The 18913-nt window shown below is 47.9% G+C and overlaps 1 protein-coding gene across 1 annotated transcript in view; it reads left to right on the forward strand.

The window, feature by feature from the left end:
• Window positions 1-18913, forward strand: part of LOC112560769 (microtubule-actin cross-linking factor 1, isoforms 1/2/3/5-like) — a 48403-nt gene that overhangs the window by 2372 nt on the left and 27118 nt on the right. The window contains 34 exon segments of the mRNA XM_025232830.1: window positions 761-832; window positions 1200-1307; window positions 1418-1451; window positions 1758-1858; window positions 2434-2583; window positions 2927-2989; window positions 3663-3754; window positions 4371-4476; window positions 4860-5007; window positions 5125-5195; window positions 5641-5762; window positions 6429-6696; window positions 6995-7630; window positions 7633-8244; window positions 8247-8945; window positions 9204-9515; window positions 10485-10643; window positions 11287-11460; window positions 11898-11981; window positions 12334-12535; window positions 12538-13012; window positions 13014-13161; window positions 13163-13368; window positions 13370-13448; window positions 13864-13983; window positions 14255-14428; window positions 14930-15082; window positions 15445-15654; window positions 16025-16144; window positions 16441-16540; window positions 16849-17081; window positions 17389-17613; window positions 17756-17857; window positions 18514-18681. Of these exon segments, the coding sequence (XP_025088615.1) occupies window positions 761-832; window positions 1200-1307; window positions 1418-1451; window positions 1758-1858; window positions 2434-2583; window positions 2927-2989; window positions 3663-3754; window positions 4371-4476; window positions 4860-5007; window positions 5125-5195; window positions 5641-5762; window positions 6429-6696; window positions 6995-7630; window positions 7633-8244; window positions 8247-8945; window positions 9204-9515; window positions 10485-10643; window positions 11287-11460; window positions 11898-11981; window positions 12334-12535; window positions 12538-13012; window positions 13014-13161; window positions 13163-13368; window positions 13370-13448; window positions 13864-13983; window positions 14255-14428; window positions 14930-15082; window positions 15445-15654; window positions 16025-16144; window positions 16441-16540; window positions 16849-17081; window positions 17389-17613; window positions 17756-17857; window positions 18514-18681 (6726 nt within the window).

Raw genomic sequence — 18913 nt, forward strand, 5'->3', positions numbered from 1 at the left:
AAATTACAATTGAAGTTTTCAATATTAAGCATCTCTGGTCAAGCTTACAGTATGACATATTAAAATTTGCTTTTTTATTTTGCTTTTACTGTGAAGATGTAACATAATGTGAAAAGTACGTTTTAGAATATTGTTGAGAACCCAGTGAGAGAGAGAGCAAACATGCGAAGACGAAGAAAGGTTTTGCTTGCTCTACTGAGGCCATGTTTGCGCTACTCGTCGTCGGCTTTTTCCCCATTTTTTTTTTTTTTAACCTGTCGTGAGTTTTGGTGAATTCAAGATAGTACATAACTAAATAGCTGTTAACTGCAGACTTCGCTAAAACTGAGGATGTTTTATTCATTTATTATAATGCGCATAAGCAGCGGTTCAGGGTTGACAGGCAGCATGAGAATGTGGGAGTGTTACCCGAGTCACGTTACAGTGGAGCTATAGCTAAACTGTCCTTGTGCTAAGAATAGCCTCTAGTAGCGAACGTTTGTACACCGTGCACGTCAGCAACGTTCGGCCAATGCCGGTGAAGGTGAGTCTCATGACAAGCAAGTGGTGCGAGGTTCTAGTCCGCTCACATCACTTCTGGCTGCAGAAAAGTACTTTCTTCTGAATTCGTTTTATCTTTTCGTTTAAAACATCACGAGCATTATATCCTTGAGTTTTTCATGGTTATTTTTATATAAAGGATTTAGCCGCAGCTGGTATATTGTTATTGCTTGAAATTTTATTGATAAACATTTGATTTACTTCATGTTTTTTTCACTAGGACCTTCACCTACAGCGAAAAAGAGGCCTGGAGAGCATCCTCTACATCACTGAGCTAGAGAGTTCTCTGACGGTTAGTAGTACTGGTGTACATCACAGAGCTAGTGTCATGACGACTAGTAGTAACGGTGTATATCACCAATTATGTAATTGTGATTAGCAGTAATGGTGTATAGAGACAAACAGCCTTCATAGTTAGTCATAACGATGGATATTAGAGGCATGAAGACTTCTCACTGTCAGGAGACTGGCTGCTTCACAATACAGTGACAGAGGCCATCTTGGCTAGCACGGCACAATGGCCTGTCATCAGGCAGCAACACTTGTTTTCTATCGTTTTTGCTGTCCATGTGTTTGAGAATGTGTGTGTGTTTTGGGGTTAGGTGTGTTTATACTACTGTTCATTGTGATTGTGCACTGTCTCCTCATTGTGTGTGCAGTACGTTCAGGATGACTTCGAGACGCGCGCCATCTACCTGGCTCAGCGCCCAGAGGTCTTCCGGTCTGTGTACCGCCATCACCACCAGGCTGCCTCCCGCATGCACACCGTGAGTTCACTTCCCCTGACATCACCCAATTCCTTCATGGCCTCGCATACTGGCTTTCCTTTGTTAACCCAGACCACGACTGTGCAGTGTGTATGTGTGTGTGTTGACAGGATTGCGTGGAGGCCATGGTAAGAGCTGGAAGTGGTTGTCGGAGCTGACCTCATGTCTCACCATTCACCTGCACAACGCAGCCCGCTATCAGCAGGTGAGGCGGTAAATGCTATCAAATGCAGTTGACTAAGCTTGCTTTGCTTGCTGATTCACTCAATGATCATTATCCTTTGCAACATTATCTCACACTGCCGTTGACAAACTCGGTCTTTGGATCTCACCAAGAAGTAGTGAGTTGTCTAATTAGCCCACTTGTGCTGCTGCACGAAGTCTTGCAGGAAACAGTTGTTCATAATTTACAATCTGGCTATTTCACTTTCAGTGCCGCGGATTTTAAAGGTTTACCTTTTGCTCTGCAGTTTTTTTACGATGCCCGACACCTGGAGACAGACCTGGATAGTTACCTGGACTGGTTGGATTCGCTGCCTTTACGTGCCCCGGTGAAGACACGGGACCCTGGGTCATGACCAGCCACTTTCGTGTGAGCCACATCATCTTGTAATCAGACCCACCCATGACATGACATCAGTAAGGTTACCGGTTTGAGGTCTACCCGACTATTGACTGGCACAGTAGCTGACATGTCAATGAAGCATTGTCACACACTGTCACACACGTGATGTAGCAGTTAGGTTGGCAGCATTGACAGTCAGCAGTGACAACATGCATGACCATGGGTTAATGGACGGCAATGACGAGCTGGCTTGATCCACATGACTGCACTGACTGGGATGTACTCGGATGATAACAATAACTTGTATAGCGATTTTCTACCTACCCGAGTTCCAAGCGCTTACAAAAAGTCGCTGAGAGAGCTTCGCAATGATTGGCAGGACGTTTGATCAAACAAATCGGTGATAAAGGTGCAATATTCACATAAAAGCAAGCAAGAAGTCCAAATAAAGCTGGCACAAACTAATCCTTGATTGAATCTCCATAATGAGGTTAGTCACAGACGGTATAGCTGATGACCACTTGTGATGTATATGATCCTGATGTCTTTGCCGCGTTGCAGGCTATCCTCAGTCATCTGCTACAGCTTGAAGCACGAGTATCGAGGCTGTGTGACAGTTGTCGGCTGGTCGTCCCCGTACATCTGCGGAAGCAAGGCACAGCAGTCAAACCCCTGCGGGCGGAGGTGCTAGTGAACTATTGCCACAGACAGGTGAGTGGTGGGACACGCAGGTCAGATAACATACATTAATGTCAGCGACTAGCTACAATAAATGTAGACTACAATATCATTTTGTATATATATACACTGTACTGTACAAAACTCTTTTCTCCGGGCCAGCTTTAGTGAGGGCGGGGCTCACTGTCCCTCGCTGGCTTACCTTACCCAGACTTCTGTGAAGCCAGGTACCCATTTTCACAGCTGAGCTGACTGGGGGAAGTTTATTTGATAGAACATTCTGTTCCCTGACCTGGAGCCACACCTCTCAATAAATATGTTAACAGACCTATATGCAGACATGCATACAGAGAAAAATAAATTGTGTTGTTTACAGATCTCGCTACAGAAAGACGACACCTGTACCATTGTGGACAATTCCGACCCGGAGCGATGGCGGGTAAGTGAAGTGAGGGGTAGAGGGTGAAGATGGGGGGAAGTGGACGGCAGGAGAGAGGGGGAAGACAAGAGAGAAAGTCGAGTGACGAAGAGAAAGCGAGGAGAGAGTGTGGAAAAGAGAAGAATGGGAACTGGAGCGATAGGTGGAGAGGGAGTAACAGTGAGAGAGAGGTGTCGGCGAGAAGTCCAACTGGAGCATGTTATTGAATAACAATATATCTATACATAAATATATATTGAGTAGGCCTTATATAACCCTGAGGTCATTTCAAGGGGGAAGTGAAAAAGTTATATCGCGAGTTCAACTAAGTAAGATAAAAAAAAAACCAATAGCAACAATAACAATCCAAATAATAATAATAACTAAAGAGCTTCAACGTTAGTTGCTTTGCCTTTTTAGTATTGAGAAATATAGTGTAATACTCATGTGACATTCGTGTGGCATTCATACGACAAAGAGTGCGAGAGAGAGAGAGAGAGGAGGAACCGGGTCCTTGGAAGATGACAGGTGACCGCTCACATACAGTAGTTGGTCAATGCATGAATTTGTGATCAGAATGCTTATAATTAGTGTTCAGAATGGTTATAATTAGTGATCAGAATGCTTATAATTTGTGCTCAGAATGCTTATAATTAGTGCTCAGAATGCTTATAATTAAGGTGACGTGCTGCAGGTGCTGACAAAAGATGGACAGGAAGCGGAAGTGCCATCCATCATTCTTGTCATTCCAGCTCCAGATCCCGAGAGCTTTAGAGCTGCCCACAGGTGAATAGTTTGTGTATGGTGACTGCCAACAGGTGAATAGTTTGTATGTGACGACTGGCGAAGCTCCTTGACAGCACTTCATGTCTCAATGCACGTGACTTAGCACTGAGACTGTTTTGACTGTTTAGGAGAGGTCAGGTGTGCTTAATCAATCAGTCTACAATCAAAAAAGTCACGTGTCGTTGCAGTTCCAAAGCGGTCAAATTCATTTTGCTAATAACTTTTTCTCCTATTGCACGTGTTCAAACAACACCATGCGCATAAAAAGAGATTAACAACACAGACGCTGGGGTGGCACACGGAGGCGTTGTTAAGGCAACAGCCAATGGGAGAGGAGGGATTATGTTAATTAGACCTACTGTTGAGGTCTATCAGAGTTTGGTGATGTTTGTAGGCAGGTATCTCGAGAACGGATGTGTGTGTGTTGGGTGTTGAGGGTTGGGGGTGAAGTAATCAACCAGACTTGGGAAATAATATCTTGCACTAAGCTCTACCCAGTTATCACAAACAACATTTGAACCCAGCAAAGCTGTGAAGTAGTGTCAAGGGGTCAGGCGTGGTCAAGTAACATCAAGGAGAGGCGGGAGGTCATGCATGTCAGGTTGTGTGTTGTCAGAGTGCGCAGTCAGCTGGCAGTTCACTGGAGCACCACGGCACAGCGACTGGGCAGCCAGCTGGTTCAGTTCATCTCCATCATCGGCAAGGACACGCAGACGAAAGAGGTACGTGCACGTGCATGTGTCGCCTGCTGGCCTCTTCTGGTCATCTATGCTGCCCTTGGTCTCTTTGCCTTTTTTTTCTTTCTTTCTTTCTTTCTTTCTCTCTCTGTGTGTAAGACTGAGGGGGGTGAGGATTTGGTGGGTCGGTGTTATTCTGTGTCTTACACAGCTTGCAGGCTATCTGTCTGTATCTTACACAGCTTGCTGGCTGTCTGTCTGTATCTCACACAGCTTGCAGGCTGTCTGTCTGTATCTTACACAGCTTGCTGGCTGTCTGTCTGTATCTCACACAGCTTGCAGGCTGTCTGTCTGTATCTCACACAGCTTACAGGCTGTCTGTCTGTATCTCACACAGCTTGCTGGCTGTCTGTCTGTATCTTACACAGCTTGCAGCAGTGTCCAGTGATCAGAAGGCGGCCCTAATGAAGATGATGAACGACATCCTACGCACGTTGCCGGCCGGCGACAGCAACTTCGCCGCCATGAAGACAGAGGTGGTGCGGCTCAGAAAACTGCTGGTGCAAGTAAAACCAGGTGAGACATGTTGACTATTTATCTGTATATACTGTCAACATTTATTTACTTTTTTCTTCTCATATAAAATAGTCATCAAAATGATGACATGAGATTGCTGTTTGTTTTTGTGGATAGGCGCGAGAGTCGCTAGTAACCAGACTGTGAAGATGTGGGAAGGGACCATGGCTGCTTATCAAGTGTTCGCCGTGAGTAGCATCCCCGCTAAAAGCAAGTTTACATTAGCAATACTGTGTGCTATCATTGAAGAATTAGTGGAATTGTGTGCTGAGTATTGTAAAAGTGTTATCACTAGGAGCTGTACTATGTGCTGTCTGTGAGCCCCACTGTAGTCCAGTTAATGATGTATGAGCCGTAGTGGTGTACTTAGTTGTACCATGTGCTGCTGTCTCCGAGCCATACTGAGGTACTTCTACTGACATAGAAGTTTAATTGCTACTACTGAGTGTCAGATGAGCCATACTGAAGTAGTGTGCTGCTACCGACTATCAGGTAAGCCATACTGATGTACAAGGATTAGTGGTGTATTAGCTGTCTTAACTGCCTCAACTGCAGCCAGAGGTGTTCTTGCTCTGTTTTGTTTAATTTTGTGTGCAAATTCTATTTGACATGAGCACTCTGTCGCTGTGACAGGACTTCCTGGTATACGCGCATGCGTATCGCGTACAGCTGGGAGAGCACGTGACAGAGGAGAGTGTCCTAGCGGCCGACCCCGTCTGTCCGCCTGCTTACGTGTCCAGAGCGTATTTCGAGAGGTCAGGTCTAACATAACATACACTGAGAGAGACATATATATATATGTCCACAGACAGACAATAGCAACAACAATTTTACTAACAATAATAATCATTATCAAACACGTTATTCACACTCCTTCCTCATCTTTGTCCCTTTGTTTAGTTACTATTCAGTCTGTGCCATCGGTCATCATTTGTGATCAATGTGTTTTTAGTCAGTATACTTTTCTTTGTTTCCCTTCAATGGTCATTTTGTCTTTGTGATATATGCCACGAAACTTTTTTTGCCTTTGATTTTCTGAATATTATTTAGGAGCTTGAGAGTAGGTGATGTGATGGCGTGGGAGTAAGTACACTTAATACAATTAATGCTTGGTTGACGAGCATGAACACCCTTCCAACAAATGGCGTCCAGTCTTTACCAGGTCAACGTAGGACTTCTACATCTATATCAAAACCTTTAATCGCTTTCAGAGGCCTGCCACTCAACCAGACACCCACTCCAACAATCAGCATGCATGTGTGTTGTTTATTCATTAGACAAAACTCTGTCATCATCAACATCAGCTCTAATCTTGGCACGTGCACCCATTTTCCCCTTGTGACGTTCCTTTATTTTAAGGCCCTTGTTTTGTTTAAGGTAGTGTTTCAGTTTCCTTACATCGTGTGATGCTGTCACCACAGGGCCCTTCCGTCCGTTAGTATTGACATCAACACCAAACGAAGTCAGGTGACCGGTGTCCAGTGTCAGATCTACATTCACGAGCGACATCGGGGCCCGCGAGACGGAGGGGCGACCCCGCTGCACGGTGCTGCGAGGACAGAGAGCCGAGCGCTGCAGCACGCTGCAGGTCCCCTGGAATCGTCGTCGCCACAAGCCTCCAGCGTCGTCATCGTCGGCGTCCTTGACCCGCGCCAAGGGCAAATAAGCGCGCACCAAGCTATTCAAAGAGTGAGTAGCCCGCAGCCTGCACAGTCCACGCTCCTTGTAGTCTCAGTTCTAAACCGCAAGCGAACAATTATGAGGCATGTTCTTCTGCAAGAAATTTAACCTTTTTTTTTCTCCTTTCTAAGTGGAAACGATGCTCATTTTTGTAGTAATTTTACCATCATCAAATAAAAACAGAATATTCCGACTACAGACACTATAGCGGCAAACAGTTTACCAGCGATTATCTCCAGTTCTACAGCTAAAGTGAAATGAAGATGATTCCACAAATCTGTCCTGAATTTTTTTTTCCCCGCCACAGGGAATCCTGAATTTGACCAGCGGCACGTACCACAGTCCAGTCTCGGGCGCCTGCCTGTCGCTGCCGGCCGCCATAGAGCAGGGCCTTGTGCAGGTGGACTTCTGTCGCACGCAGGCGGGTGGTGAGTCTTTCGATGTTCCCGATGGTGGTGAGGCCAAACTGACATCACAGCTCGAGACTCTGATGTGTCCAATCTCCGGCGTGGTGGATCCGGCGTCCGGTGAGTGGGTCAGCACCAAGGATGCCGTGACGCGCGGCCTCATCAATCCCCACACCGCCACCTTCCGCAACTCCCTCACCGGCGAGCAAATGTCCCTCGGCGATGCAGTCAAGGCCGGTTTCCTCATCGCCGAACAGGTCTTGCCACCCGAGGAGAATTCGGACGATGTGGGCGTCTTTACGTCCGTGGTATGGCTGGAGTTGTCACATAAGGTCTCAGGTGTGGTTGACCTCAGATCTGGTGACATCATCTCCTTAAAACGTGCCCTGCAGGCCGGGCTCGTGGACCCTGTGAAAGGCACCTACAGGGACGCTGTTTCAGGAGAGGTCATGGGCATAGAAGAAGCTTTGAGACGCGGGTTAATCAAGGGCAAGCCCTTTGACCCTGCTAAAGACAGGATGAAGGCGATGTGCTGACGTTCCAACAGCTGCAGATTCAACGTCAGCGATTCCTGCCGCTCACAGACACTGACAGCGTGCTGCAGGAGGACCTCGTTCAAGACTCGAACACTAAGCTGCTACAACACCTACTTGAAAGAGTGGATCCGAGTAGAGTGGCAGTGAAGGAAGTTTCTACAGGAAGAACTATTTCTCTTCAAGAAGCTTTTGATAAGGGCATCGTCAATCTGGCAGCAGCGCAGTTTGATACCCTGGTAGGAAACCTCCTCCCCATACAAGAGGCGGCGGCAAGTGGGTATATAGAGCCGACTATTCTGAAGGACATCTTGAACACATACCAAGGATTTTCCATTGGTAATCTCATTCAGCAGGGTAAATTTGACCCGGATACTGGGCTTGTGACAGACATCTCTACGGGGAGGACACTCTCCTTAGAAACAGCTATTGAATGTAACCTGATAGATGCTGGCACTACATTTTTCTTTGATGTTTCTGCTAACCGCTTCGTGAGCATGGAGGAGGCCCTGAAGACGGGTCGAATGAGCCGGACCACTGGCAGAGTGGTCGTGACTGAAAACGGACACGAGCTTAGCGTGAAGGAGGCGGAGCAGCAGGGGTACATCCTCACCAACCCAGACCCAGGCTAGCCAAGGCGGCTGAGACCCTGAGTGTGCTGCGCGATGTCATGGACACAAGCACGCGAGGGATAAAGCTGGCGGCGACGGGCCGCATGGTCAACGTGCAAGAAGGCGTGATCCTAGGGCTGCTGGACATGCCCTCGGTCTCTTATTGTGATGCAGAGACAGGAAAGGTGGTTCCCCTGCAGGCCGCTGTCAAGAAAGACAATGTTGAGGCGCAAGCTGCCCTGGCGATACTTCACGCCTGCAGCAAGTTGTCCCTGCAGGACGCCCTGCAGGCTGGCAAACTGGACCCCAGGACAGGCCAAGCCCTTCATCCAGAAACCGGCCAGCCCCTGGATGTGGCCACAGCACGGCGGCAGGGGTTGTGGAATCCACACCTCGTCTTCTGCGTGGACGAGACTAGCGGGGTGACCAGTCTCGGCACTCTGATGGACCAAGGCCGTTTTGACCCGCTTCTGGGCAAGATTCGGAGACCCAGTGGTGAGCTGTTGAGTCTAGAAGAGGCCATCGCCAGGGGAGTTCTCACCCCAGTCATACAGCCTGAACAGCTGCTGGACACGACACCCAGTCTCACAGAGTTGATTGACCTCGGCAAGGTCAACCCTAGCTCCACCACCTTCGTGGGACCCAACGACTATCGCATGTCCCTGCCAGATGCTCTGGCTAACGGCTTTTTAACGCTCAGCTCTAAGGTGAGTGTGGACTTCACTTCAGTACTTCTGCCTTTATTATGCACGTTCAAATACAAAGTCTATAACATTAACCATTTCGTCTGTAAGTGAATATAATAAGCTCACTACTACAACAGTCTCATCGTTACTGTTACATGGTTGAACATGTCGGTGTTAACAGTGTAAATGTTGAGTTGAAGTGAACATTAAGATGTACCGCCATCTTACTAGCTGCGTTGGACAGTTAAGGGTGCATGGGAATCTTGTCTGTGTGGGCAGGTCAAGCAGGACCCAGACACGGGCGACATCTACCTGGCGCAGGACGATGATGTGGTGCGGGCTCTGGTGGACGTCAAGGAGAACACCGACTGGCTGGCAGACGTAGAGCGGGCCATGGCCCGCCAAGCCAGGCCCAGCCAGCGCCTGCAGCGACTGAAAGAGCAGATAGATGAGACACAGGTAGGAGAGCAGGTAGACAGAGGGAGAGAGCGATTAGATGAGGCTATGGAAAAACGGATAGAGGAGATACTGGTGAGACAGCAAAGAGAGAGAAAACTCAAGTGCGTGGGGAAACAACTTACGGATTCCCTGTAAGAGCCTAGTTGATGCTCGCTGGTGCGAAAGGGCAAAGATTCGAATGTTTGAGAGAAGGCGCCCCCGTCGGGTTAATTTACTTACCTGCACTCGAGGCACCTTACAAGATGACCTGATACTAGGTGAACAATACGTCCTTAGCGGTTATAACTGGGTAGCTGACAGGAAGTCATCACTTAAAGTACTAAAACTTGAGCGACTAGTAGGGTGCGAATGGTCTGCTATGATTGCTGGATGCTATTTCCGAATCTGGATGAATAACCCCTCCACACACACACATATACCGTTCGCAAGATACACACCTACAAACATCACAGACGACTTCCAATCGTGACATCACGTTTGTACACAGGTAGGCTTAATTGACATATGGTCCTACCCCCGTTGACTGAGGCCTTGAATGTAAACATTTCTGTGTGCCAATGTTTGTGTCTGTGTGTGGTTTTTTCTTCTTTTTTCCCATCTCTTCAAGTACATTAGAGTTTTGTAGGCGTGCATCTCAAAAACAACGTGTTGCTCACCCTTTTCTAGGATATAGCATCTAGCACTAAACGTCAACCAATCGCTAGAAAGTAATGTGTACCCCCACACATGGGTTAGTTGACTGCTTGCATTGTCTACCTGGTAAGTGACGTGCTGGCACCTGGCCCTCGGAGATTAACAAGAACAGCAGGTAACTGTACAGGTCGTCAGGTAGCTGTGTATGTGCCAACGTAGCGCTCTGGATAGTCTGATTAACTAGTAAGGTAAGCCCTCGATAGGAGAAGGGGCTGTGTGACGTCAGCAGCATGCACGTCACAGACTGGCGCCATTCAAGCAGGAGAGTGCAGGTGTCCATACAGCAGTCAGTAATGAAATAAAAGCAGTGCAGTGTCAAGCAGGCATCTGCCTGTGCGTCCTGGTAACTCTGTGTGTGTGTTCAAGAGTCACGTGTGTGTGTGTGTTATACATGTGTGTGTGGTGTAGGGTGTGCGGCGAGAGGTGAGCCAGAAGGAGGGAGAGGTCGCGTCCATCCAGCAGGCGGAGGAGCTGATTGCCGCTGGGGGGCAGCACAAGAGCGACACGTCACAGCAGCTACAGAAGCTCAAGTACAACGCTGCTGACCTCAAGCTGCGCTTTGGCAACGTTAGTGTCCTGTACTTTCTGACCTGACAACTGACCTCTCCTTTGTCTGGATTTGTCATTTATCTCTCAGTTGTTTACTTTTATCAATTATCTCTTAGTTGTGTAGATTAGTTATTTGTCTGTCATATGCCTAGCTTTATTTATTGTCATCTGTGTAGGATTATATTGTCTGTGTCATTAGCTTTGTTACTTTCTCTCACTGTTATTCTTTTCTCGCCATGCATCAACACCCTGCCCTCCATATCTCTCAACGGTCTGCTGTCGCCTGTACTCACCACATGTCGCTTGCTGTCCTCTGCTGCTCGCGTTCCCTGCAACTTCACCTGTAACCGTCTGTCGCACTCCACAGCTACCAAGGCCCACCCTGTGTCTGCCTGTGTCTGATTCTCAGCCCCAAACTGAACAGCTTTCACTTTTTCAAATGACACTCGTCGGAAAGTTAGATATTCCATCGTTTGTAGCAACCGTTATAAACAATTTAGTCAGCTAAATGGACAGTTCTAGTAATGCCAACACGATGATGATAATGACGACGACGACGATGATGATCCTGCAGTAACGTGACGTGTCAGTGCTAAACACCTCTGCTATCAGTCACGTGTCGTGACAGGGCTAACCCTGTTGTTGGTCTGTGGTGGTTTAGGCCCTAAATGAAGCTGAAAGCCGAGAAAACAAAATGGTCCGCATCAACGAGGGACTGGAAGAATTTTACTTCCGGCTAGACGAGACGGACCAATGGCTGGACTCCGCCATCGAGCACACGCAGGACCTGCAGGCATCACACAGCTCCCTGGAGGAACAACTGGTCGTCTTCAAGGTAACCCTGCTCTTGCTTGTGTCTCAGATTTCCGTGTTGAAGGTTACCCCTTCATTTGTTGTGTGGCCTTGCTTGTCCGTTGGTCCGAGATCTTTGATTGTCGCCTTTTTTTAAAATTTTATTTGGCAGTAGAAAATTAACTGAGATGATCGAATGATTGCTTGCATTCTGTGCGTGTGGAGCAGCAGAGTGTCAACCGAGATGGGCAATCCCTTGGACTGACTGCACTTTGTGTATGTGGAGAAGTTAACCGAGGTGGTCTCCAGCTGGACTGCACTTTATGTGTGAGGAGCAGTACAATATTAACGATGGTCTTCGCTTTCTGCATTTTGCGTGGAAAACTATGCTGAATGTAACAAACTAGTAGTCAGCCATCAGAAAGTAATCAAGAACATGGCGTGAAACATTTCTGCAGCCTGTCTTCCACTGTTTTGCAGGATTTTGTTGAGGAAGTGAAGACAAAAGAAGAAGACATGACGAAGCTAACGAAGACTGCAGACGAATTCAAAGAGCAAAGTCAGGTAAAGAAAAATAATTACCTTCCTTTTATTTTCTTTTTTCTCACTCAACCGTTTGTAATCCTGATTATGGCACACCTGTAAGCAGGTGTATGAGGACATGCCAATAAAGTAGTGGTCTCTAATCGTCTAAAGTCTTCACTTACCGATATCTCTCTTTCTTCCTTCCACCCCCACTCGTTCTGTCCACTCCGTTCTTTTAGTTTTTGTTTTCCTGCGCAACTAGCTGTCAGTGCAAAGTGTTTAATGAGCGATTTGACCTGTGTGTCAGCTTGCAACAAGCTTATGCACGAGGTCAGTAAGTGCTCTGGGTGTCGAGGCCCGCTCCACCTCAAGCTTTTCTCTGTTCTTATAGGAGTTCGAGCGTGATGTAGAGGCTTACCGGACGCGGCTTCAGATCTTGCCCACCATCAGGGAGGAGGCGGAGATCGGAATCCTGGACGAGGAGTTGGAGTCCATTGAGGCCAAATACAAAGACGTCTCCCGTGAGTGTTCCAGACACATAGATCGCCTGGCTTCCATCGTTAAAAACAAAAAAACCTTTGATGAGCTTAATGACAACTTGATGATGTCTATCCTAAACTTGAGGAACAAGTAGCGAAGGTGACGAGCCATGAACTCGGCAAAATCCCCGGTAAGGACAAGCAGGATCTGGAGGCCGTGCGGACTATCAAGTCGGAGCTGATAGGACACGAGCGACGGTTGAAGGAGCTGACGACGGCGGGGGAGCGCCTGATGGAAGGCCTGAAGGAGGCGGGGCTGACGTGGCTGCTGGACGATGTGCACAGCGTGATGGAGGATCGCGCAGAGCAGCACAGCGCGCTGCTGCAACAGATAGGCGCGCGGGAGGAGCAGCTGGACCTCTCCCTGTCGCACCAGCACAACGCCGCCACGCGCCTGGACGCCGTGCTGGACATGGTGCAGCGGGCTGAGCACCAGCTAAAGAGCGTGGGCGCCATCAGCTTGGACAAGGAGAGGCTGGCTGACCAGCTGCAAGAGCAGCGCCTGATGAACGCCGACATAAGCAGCAACAAGGCTGCTGGAGCGACTAGCTGGCGAGACAGGAGGAGTATCTGGCGCGACCCACAGACTGGCGCAAGTCAGCGAGAGGCTGGGCGCCGTGCAACGCTTCGCGGAGTGCAGGACACGTGAGCTGGAGGAGGTGGCGACGGGGCTTCAGGTGTTTCGACGGCCGAGCGTCTGACGTGGTTCACTGGCTGGGCGAGGCTCTCAGAGACGTCAAGTCCTCGGCACGAGCTTCGCCTGGCAAGGCGCTCTGGGCCAAAGTGCACAGGCTGCTGGAGAGTAAGGAGGAGAGAGCGGAGGAACTGAAGGACTTGCGCAGGATCAGTCAAAACCTGATGAACGACGATCGCGTGACGGACAAGTACGGTGCAGGAGACCCTCGCTGACATGGAGGGCAAATGGAACGAACTGACAGAGCTGCTCGTCAAAGAAGTATCCTTCGAGGTATGTTGTTGTTGTGGCTGTACATGAGTACGTGTCTAACCACGGGGACTTGTGGATTATTTTTTCTAACACATGCATTGTACAGTTCTCACAAATTATTTTATATTTGATTTATTCTAAAATTTAAATACTCTCATTATCAATACGGCCCTGTTTAAATGTTTTGGGTACGTGATTTAAATTTTACATTTGCGTGGGTGAGGATCAGTTTGAAACTTAAAGCGCCACCTGAATACGGCCAGTGAAACTGTGCACCTTGTCTGAAACACCTTGTTCACTGCACGCTGTCGTGTTCACACTGTCTGTCTCTTTGTTCTGTTGCCGCTGTCCTGTACACTCTGTCCTGTTCACTCTGTCTGGCCTATACCCGAATCTTATTGGCTACCTCCATCCTCTTACTTTCTCGCGGTTGCAGACTGTTACGGAGGTGGAGGGATTTCTCAAGTACCTGGACAAAGCGGAAAACGACATCAACACCGCCGAACCGATCAGTGTGGACCCAGAAACACTGAGAACACAGCTGCGCGATCACAATGTGAGTAGACAAGCTGCACTCTGTCAGTCATTGATTGTGTCATTAACTTTATTCTCTGGAACGTAGAGACGTAGAACGTAGAGACGTAGAACGTAGTTGTTAGCCACCTGCTGCTGGTCAATGCGTATCTCACGTCCTTGAGTGTTCATATCCCATTGCTAGGAATTTCAGTTGCAGCAGGTGGACTTGGTAAACCGATTGATTGCACGCCAGTTAGGTGGTTTGTGTGTTTGTGTGTGTGAGGCCTTGTAATCACATTTTTTCTCTCCAGGCGTTCCACGAAGATCTGACGCAGCGGAAAAACACGTTGAAAGAGCTCATCGCCAAGGGCAGGGCACACCTGCACGAGACTGCCAACACCAAGACGGAGGAGATCGAAAGTCGCTGGGACAGCATCGAGAACCAGGCGGACCTGCTAAGTCACCACAGCGCCGACAGGCAGCGGGTTAGCGTCTCCTCCTAGAGGTCAGGGGGGTCGGGCTGACAGTTTAGGCCAACCTGCTGGGTCACAACAGTGCTACACTGGGTTAGCTGGCTACGTTTGGGTGTAAGCGCGGGAGGGGATATGAGTAGGAGGCGAGGAAGGAAGTCAATGTGCTTGTAGCAGTGAAATAGCCTGACGTTTCTTGCGGACATTTTATTAACGACTTTGCTCACTGCACCGTCACAAGCTGCTAACAATTAGCAAACATCTTATGTGTGTACTTTACAGACTTTCTATTAATTATCTTATATATATATGTCGGGGCGGGGCACCCTGCGCAGACAGCCATATTTACACTGAGACAAGTTTTTAAGTTTTCAATTTTTCCACAGTTAGGTCTCGCAAACGCTCGTTATTGTCCACTACAATCGCATCTTTCAAACACATCGCATTTTCAACTGCTCTTGTCAGTTAATAGTGACATGACCAATATACTGACATGTTCAGTGTGCTTTATTCTAGCAACTCGAGTCTGCCTTGCCGCTGGCCCTTCAGCTGAACGAAAACCTGTCGGAAGTGGAGGCATGGCTGGAGGAGATGGAGGCGGAGCTCAAGGCGCAGAACCAGGGTGGCGACAGTTTGGAGGAAGCTAAGAAACAGCACGACAATCTCAAGGTCCGGACATCCACATTATGTCTCAACGGTTATGACAGCATGTAGCTAGACCACTGTTTCTAACAGTATAGCATGTAGCTAGACCACTGTTCATGACAGTATATAGCTAAGCCATTATGGTAGTATGTATAGCTAGACCACTGCATGCAACAGTATAGGCTATAGCTAGCCTAGGGTTGTTAAAGATAATGTGTAGGTGGACTACTGTTTAAAACAACCTGCAGCTGGACTGTTGTTTATGACTGTGTAGCCAGATTCCTTTACTTCCGGTATGAAAATTGCTAAGATGTCGAAATGTCTCAAACATTACAATGTTTCAAACTATTTCATTCTTTATTTTGTCCCTTTGTTTTCAATGACAGACGACGCAGCAGATTATCGATGACCACAAGCTGTTCATCGACGACCTGAACTCAACGGGGATGGACCTGATGGACGTGTGTGGCGTGGTGGAGGCGGGGGACCTGCACAACAAGCTGCTGGCCCTCAACACGCGCTACGAGACATTGCGATCACACACGCGCGCCAGAGGCAGGGAACTCGCGGAGAAAAAGAGAAAACTAACTCAAGAAGTGAGCAAAACTTTTATGACTATTATATTATCCATGAAGACGATTTTCTGGAACCTAATGTTCGAAGCGGGTGTATGGCCAGAATAACCGGTTAGAACCATCATCTTAGTTCTACGACGAAAAACTCAGATGTATGAGGCTGTTTTAAAAAAGTCCCAGAGTACATCATAGCATTTCAACCCGCAATTTCACTTAAAAGATAAATGTCAGTCGTTTAAGTTCGTTGCTTGGCCACGATAGTAACAGATTTTCGGAGATAAAAAAGCCGAAGAATGCAGCACTCATGACTGGCAGACCAGTTCTTATTCTTCCTCTACTGTAGCTTGTGTGCATGGCTTACATGCTTACATTATGTTGTGGTGTCGCGCAGTTCGTGGAGGGCCTGGACCAGCTGCTGGAGGACATAGACAATCTCAAGCGTGTGGTCAGCAGCGCCGACCCCGTGCCGGCCGTCCCCGCCAAACTGCGCAATGAGATCGACGAAAACATGGTCAGCGACATCTTCAAAAGCTAACACTGACGTGGCACTCACTCACCTTAATGTACAACCACCCATCTGTATACACTCACCGGGCTATGCACCCATCAAGCTACACACCCTAGCTGTATGTACGTGCAGCTGTGCATATATGCACATTCACAACATCTGTACCCTCACCCACAGACCTACACGATACTGAACACTTTAAGGATGTTTCCTGTATCTATGTCTTTGTAATATATCTGTTGCGCATTACTGGTCTACATACTAATTTTAACACGACATCATGACACTTCTTGTTGTAGTCGGTGATTCAAGACCTGGAGCGCATGAAACCCGCATTATTGAAAGCTGAAGAAGGTATAAAAGATCTGATGTCACATGGCATTGACGACCCTGGGGAAGGTAACAGCACGTCTCACCTGACACATATACTCTCTCTCTCTCACACACACACATGTATATAAAGTGCACACACGAGAAAGCAAGCAGGAAAGCACACACACTTGTATTTGACATAATACGACAGAGACCACGGTTAGTCGAGCCGCACAAGGCGAGACACTAGACTGATCCCCAGCCTGCTGAAATATTTTGGGGCTTGGGGAAGGGAGGAGAGATTGCGATTTCACTATTTAAAAAAAACTGCAAGCCCTCGAGCTGGCCAGCTACAGATGATAACTAGTATTTTGTGTGGCGTATCGTTCTCTCAGTTGAAGACGTCAGGTCTCGGGTGGCCGAGATAACTCAGTTGTATGGGAATGTCGGAGCATCCGCCACCCAGCGCGACAAGCTGCTGCGACAAGTGCTGCACGACGCCACGCAGTACTTTGACCTGACGACCGACGTGCTGTCCTCGCTGCGCGACCTCAAGGACAGCCTCCTGTCCCAGCAGCTGCCAGGGGTCGACACCGCCACCATCCGCGAGCAGCAGAGTGAACTGGCGGTGAGTGGCCACGACAGTGGCGTGAGTGGCTTGTGTGCGTGCCTATGTGTATGACTGTTGTTGTTGTTGTTGTTGTTGTTGTTGTTGTTGTTGTTGTTGTTGTTGTTGTAATGACCAGGCATGAAAAGTATGGGAGAGTATAGGATGTTGAAAGACAACAAGATTTATTCTTAATCAAATTTGCATGAAGGGTAAATATGTTAGATGCAATTCCTGGGTACATGCGCTCGGTGGGTACGCACAGTTTGGGGTACAAATCCTGGATACAAACAGACCCTGGGTAAGAGCAGTGTGATGGTCGTGACAGGGCATCAAGACGGAGCTGGAGAAAGCCAAGGAGCTGATCGGCGACTGCCGCAAGTACGCAGACGACGTGGGTCGCAACTGCGGGGAGCCGGGCCGCATTGAGCTGCAGAAACAGTTGGAGGACCTGACACAACTGGCAGATGATGTCAACGACCTCGTGAGAGAGAGAGGCGACGAACTACGGAAGGTCTTTCGCCACGCCGACCACTTCTCACACCTGCTGGAGGTACTTCCTGTGTGCGTGTGTGACAGACAGAGATGAACAGTTTTGAACTCAAGGGTACGGAGACTTGAAGGCAAAGAGTTGAGCAACTTGAACCACATCTTCGGTTAATACTCACTCCATTGCTAATAACATCTGATTACAGGCTGCGGGCTCCTGGCTGCCTCTGTCCGAGCACAAGATGGCCAGCATGAGGCCTCCAGCCAGTGACATCAGGGAACTCACAGAGCAGATCGAGGAAATCAAGGTGAGTCTCGGACATGTAAGCCCAGAGGTCAGTTTTTTTTAAAAAAGTGTAGCATTATTAGTAGTAGTATAAAAGAGTAATTCAGTCAGCTCTGTTTAGCTACTTCAATCCCTTTTAACAACACTGTCAAGATAGTTGAAGTTATCTCTTGTTAGTAACTCATGGCCATGTAGTTTAACCGAAACAGAACTTTGAATGTTTTGTGTTATTATTTTCGCTTTTTTTTTCGCTGACTGAATCCTGTTTTGTTGCATAACTGCTAGGTGCCTTTTTTCTTTGCTTATGGTGGTGGGTTTGACAGGGCAGCAAACATCGTTAGGGTAGTTTTTGACAGTTCTTGATGTTTTGTAAGATTTAGTCTGCAAATACATTCAACTGTTGTTGGCAACAAGAAATACTTACATCTTAGGATCATTCTGGGCTTTTATTTTATCGTCCTGACAACAGTATTATTTTAGGTACAAGATTATTCCCATTTTGCAGTAAATAAAAAAATTACCAAATATAAAAATAGAAATATGAAAGGTTGTAATCTAATACACGTTGTAATGAAATGAAAGAGATGACAAATGCAAGTACATATGTAATGTAATTAATCTATCAGGTACATGAGATGCACAAATTCCTACTAGTATGAAACGTCTGTGTGTTGTCAGTTGTTCAAGAGTCAGGTGCATCCGCACATCGTGGAGATGCAGCAGCTAAACCAGCAGTTGGACTCCCTCAAGGACCAGTCTCCCGTGGCCGCCGAGGCGCTGTACCGGCCCGTGTTGGCCGCCAACGAGAAGTGGAACGACCTGCTGAGGAGCATCGCCGACAGGGAGGTCAGCAACCGCCCCGCACACTGCCCCACCGCCCACTGCCCACTGGACACCGCCCACTGCCCACTACTCAATACCCACTGCCCATTACCCACTGTCCACTACCCACCGCCCACTTCTCCCGTCAGTGGCGTGCCTGATGTTTCTCATGTGTTGTGACTATCAGCACTGCGCTTTTGTCTTTTTAATGAATCGTCAAAACTTGAGTGATGTTTCTTGTTGATGTCAGTTCTTT

This window comes from Pomacea canaliculata, linkage group LG1 (assembly GCF_003073045.1).
Source record: "Pomacea canaliculata isolate SZHN2017 linkage group LG1, ASM307304v1, whole genome shotgun sequence".
NCBI lineage: Eukaryota > Metazoa > Mollusca > Gastropoda > Architaenioglossa > Ampullariidae > Pomacea > Pomacea canaliculata.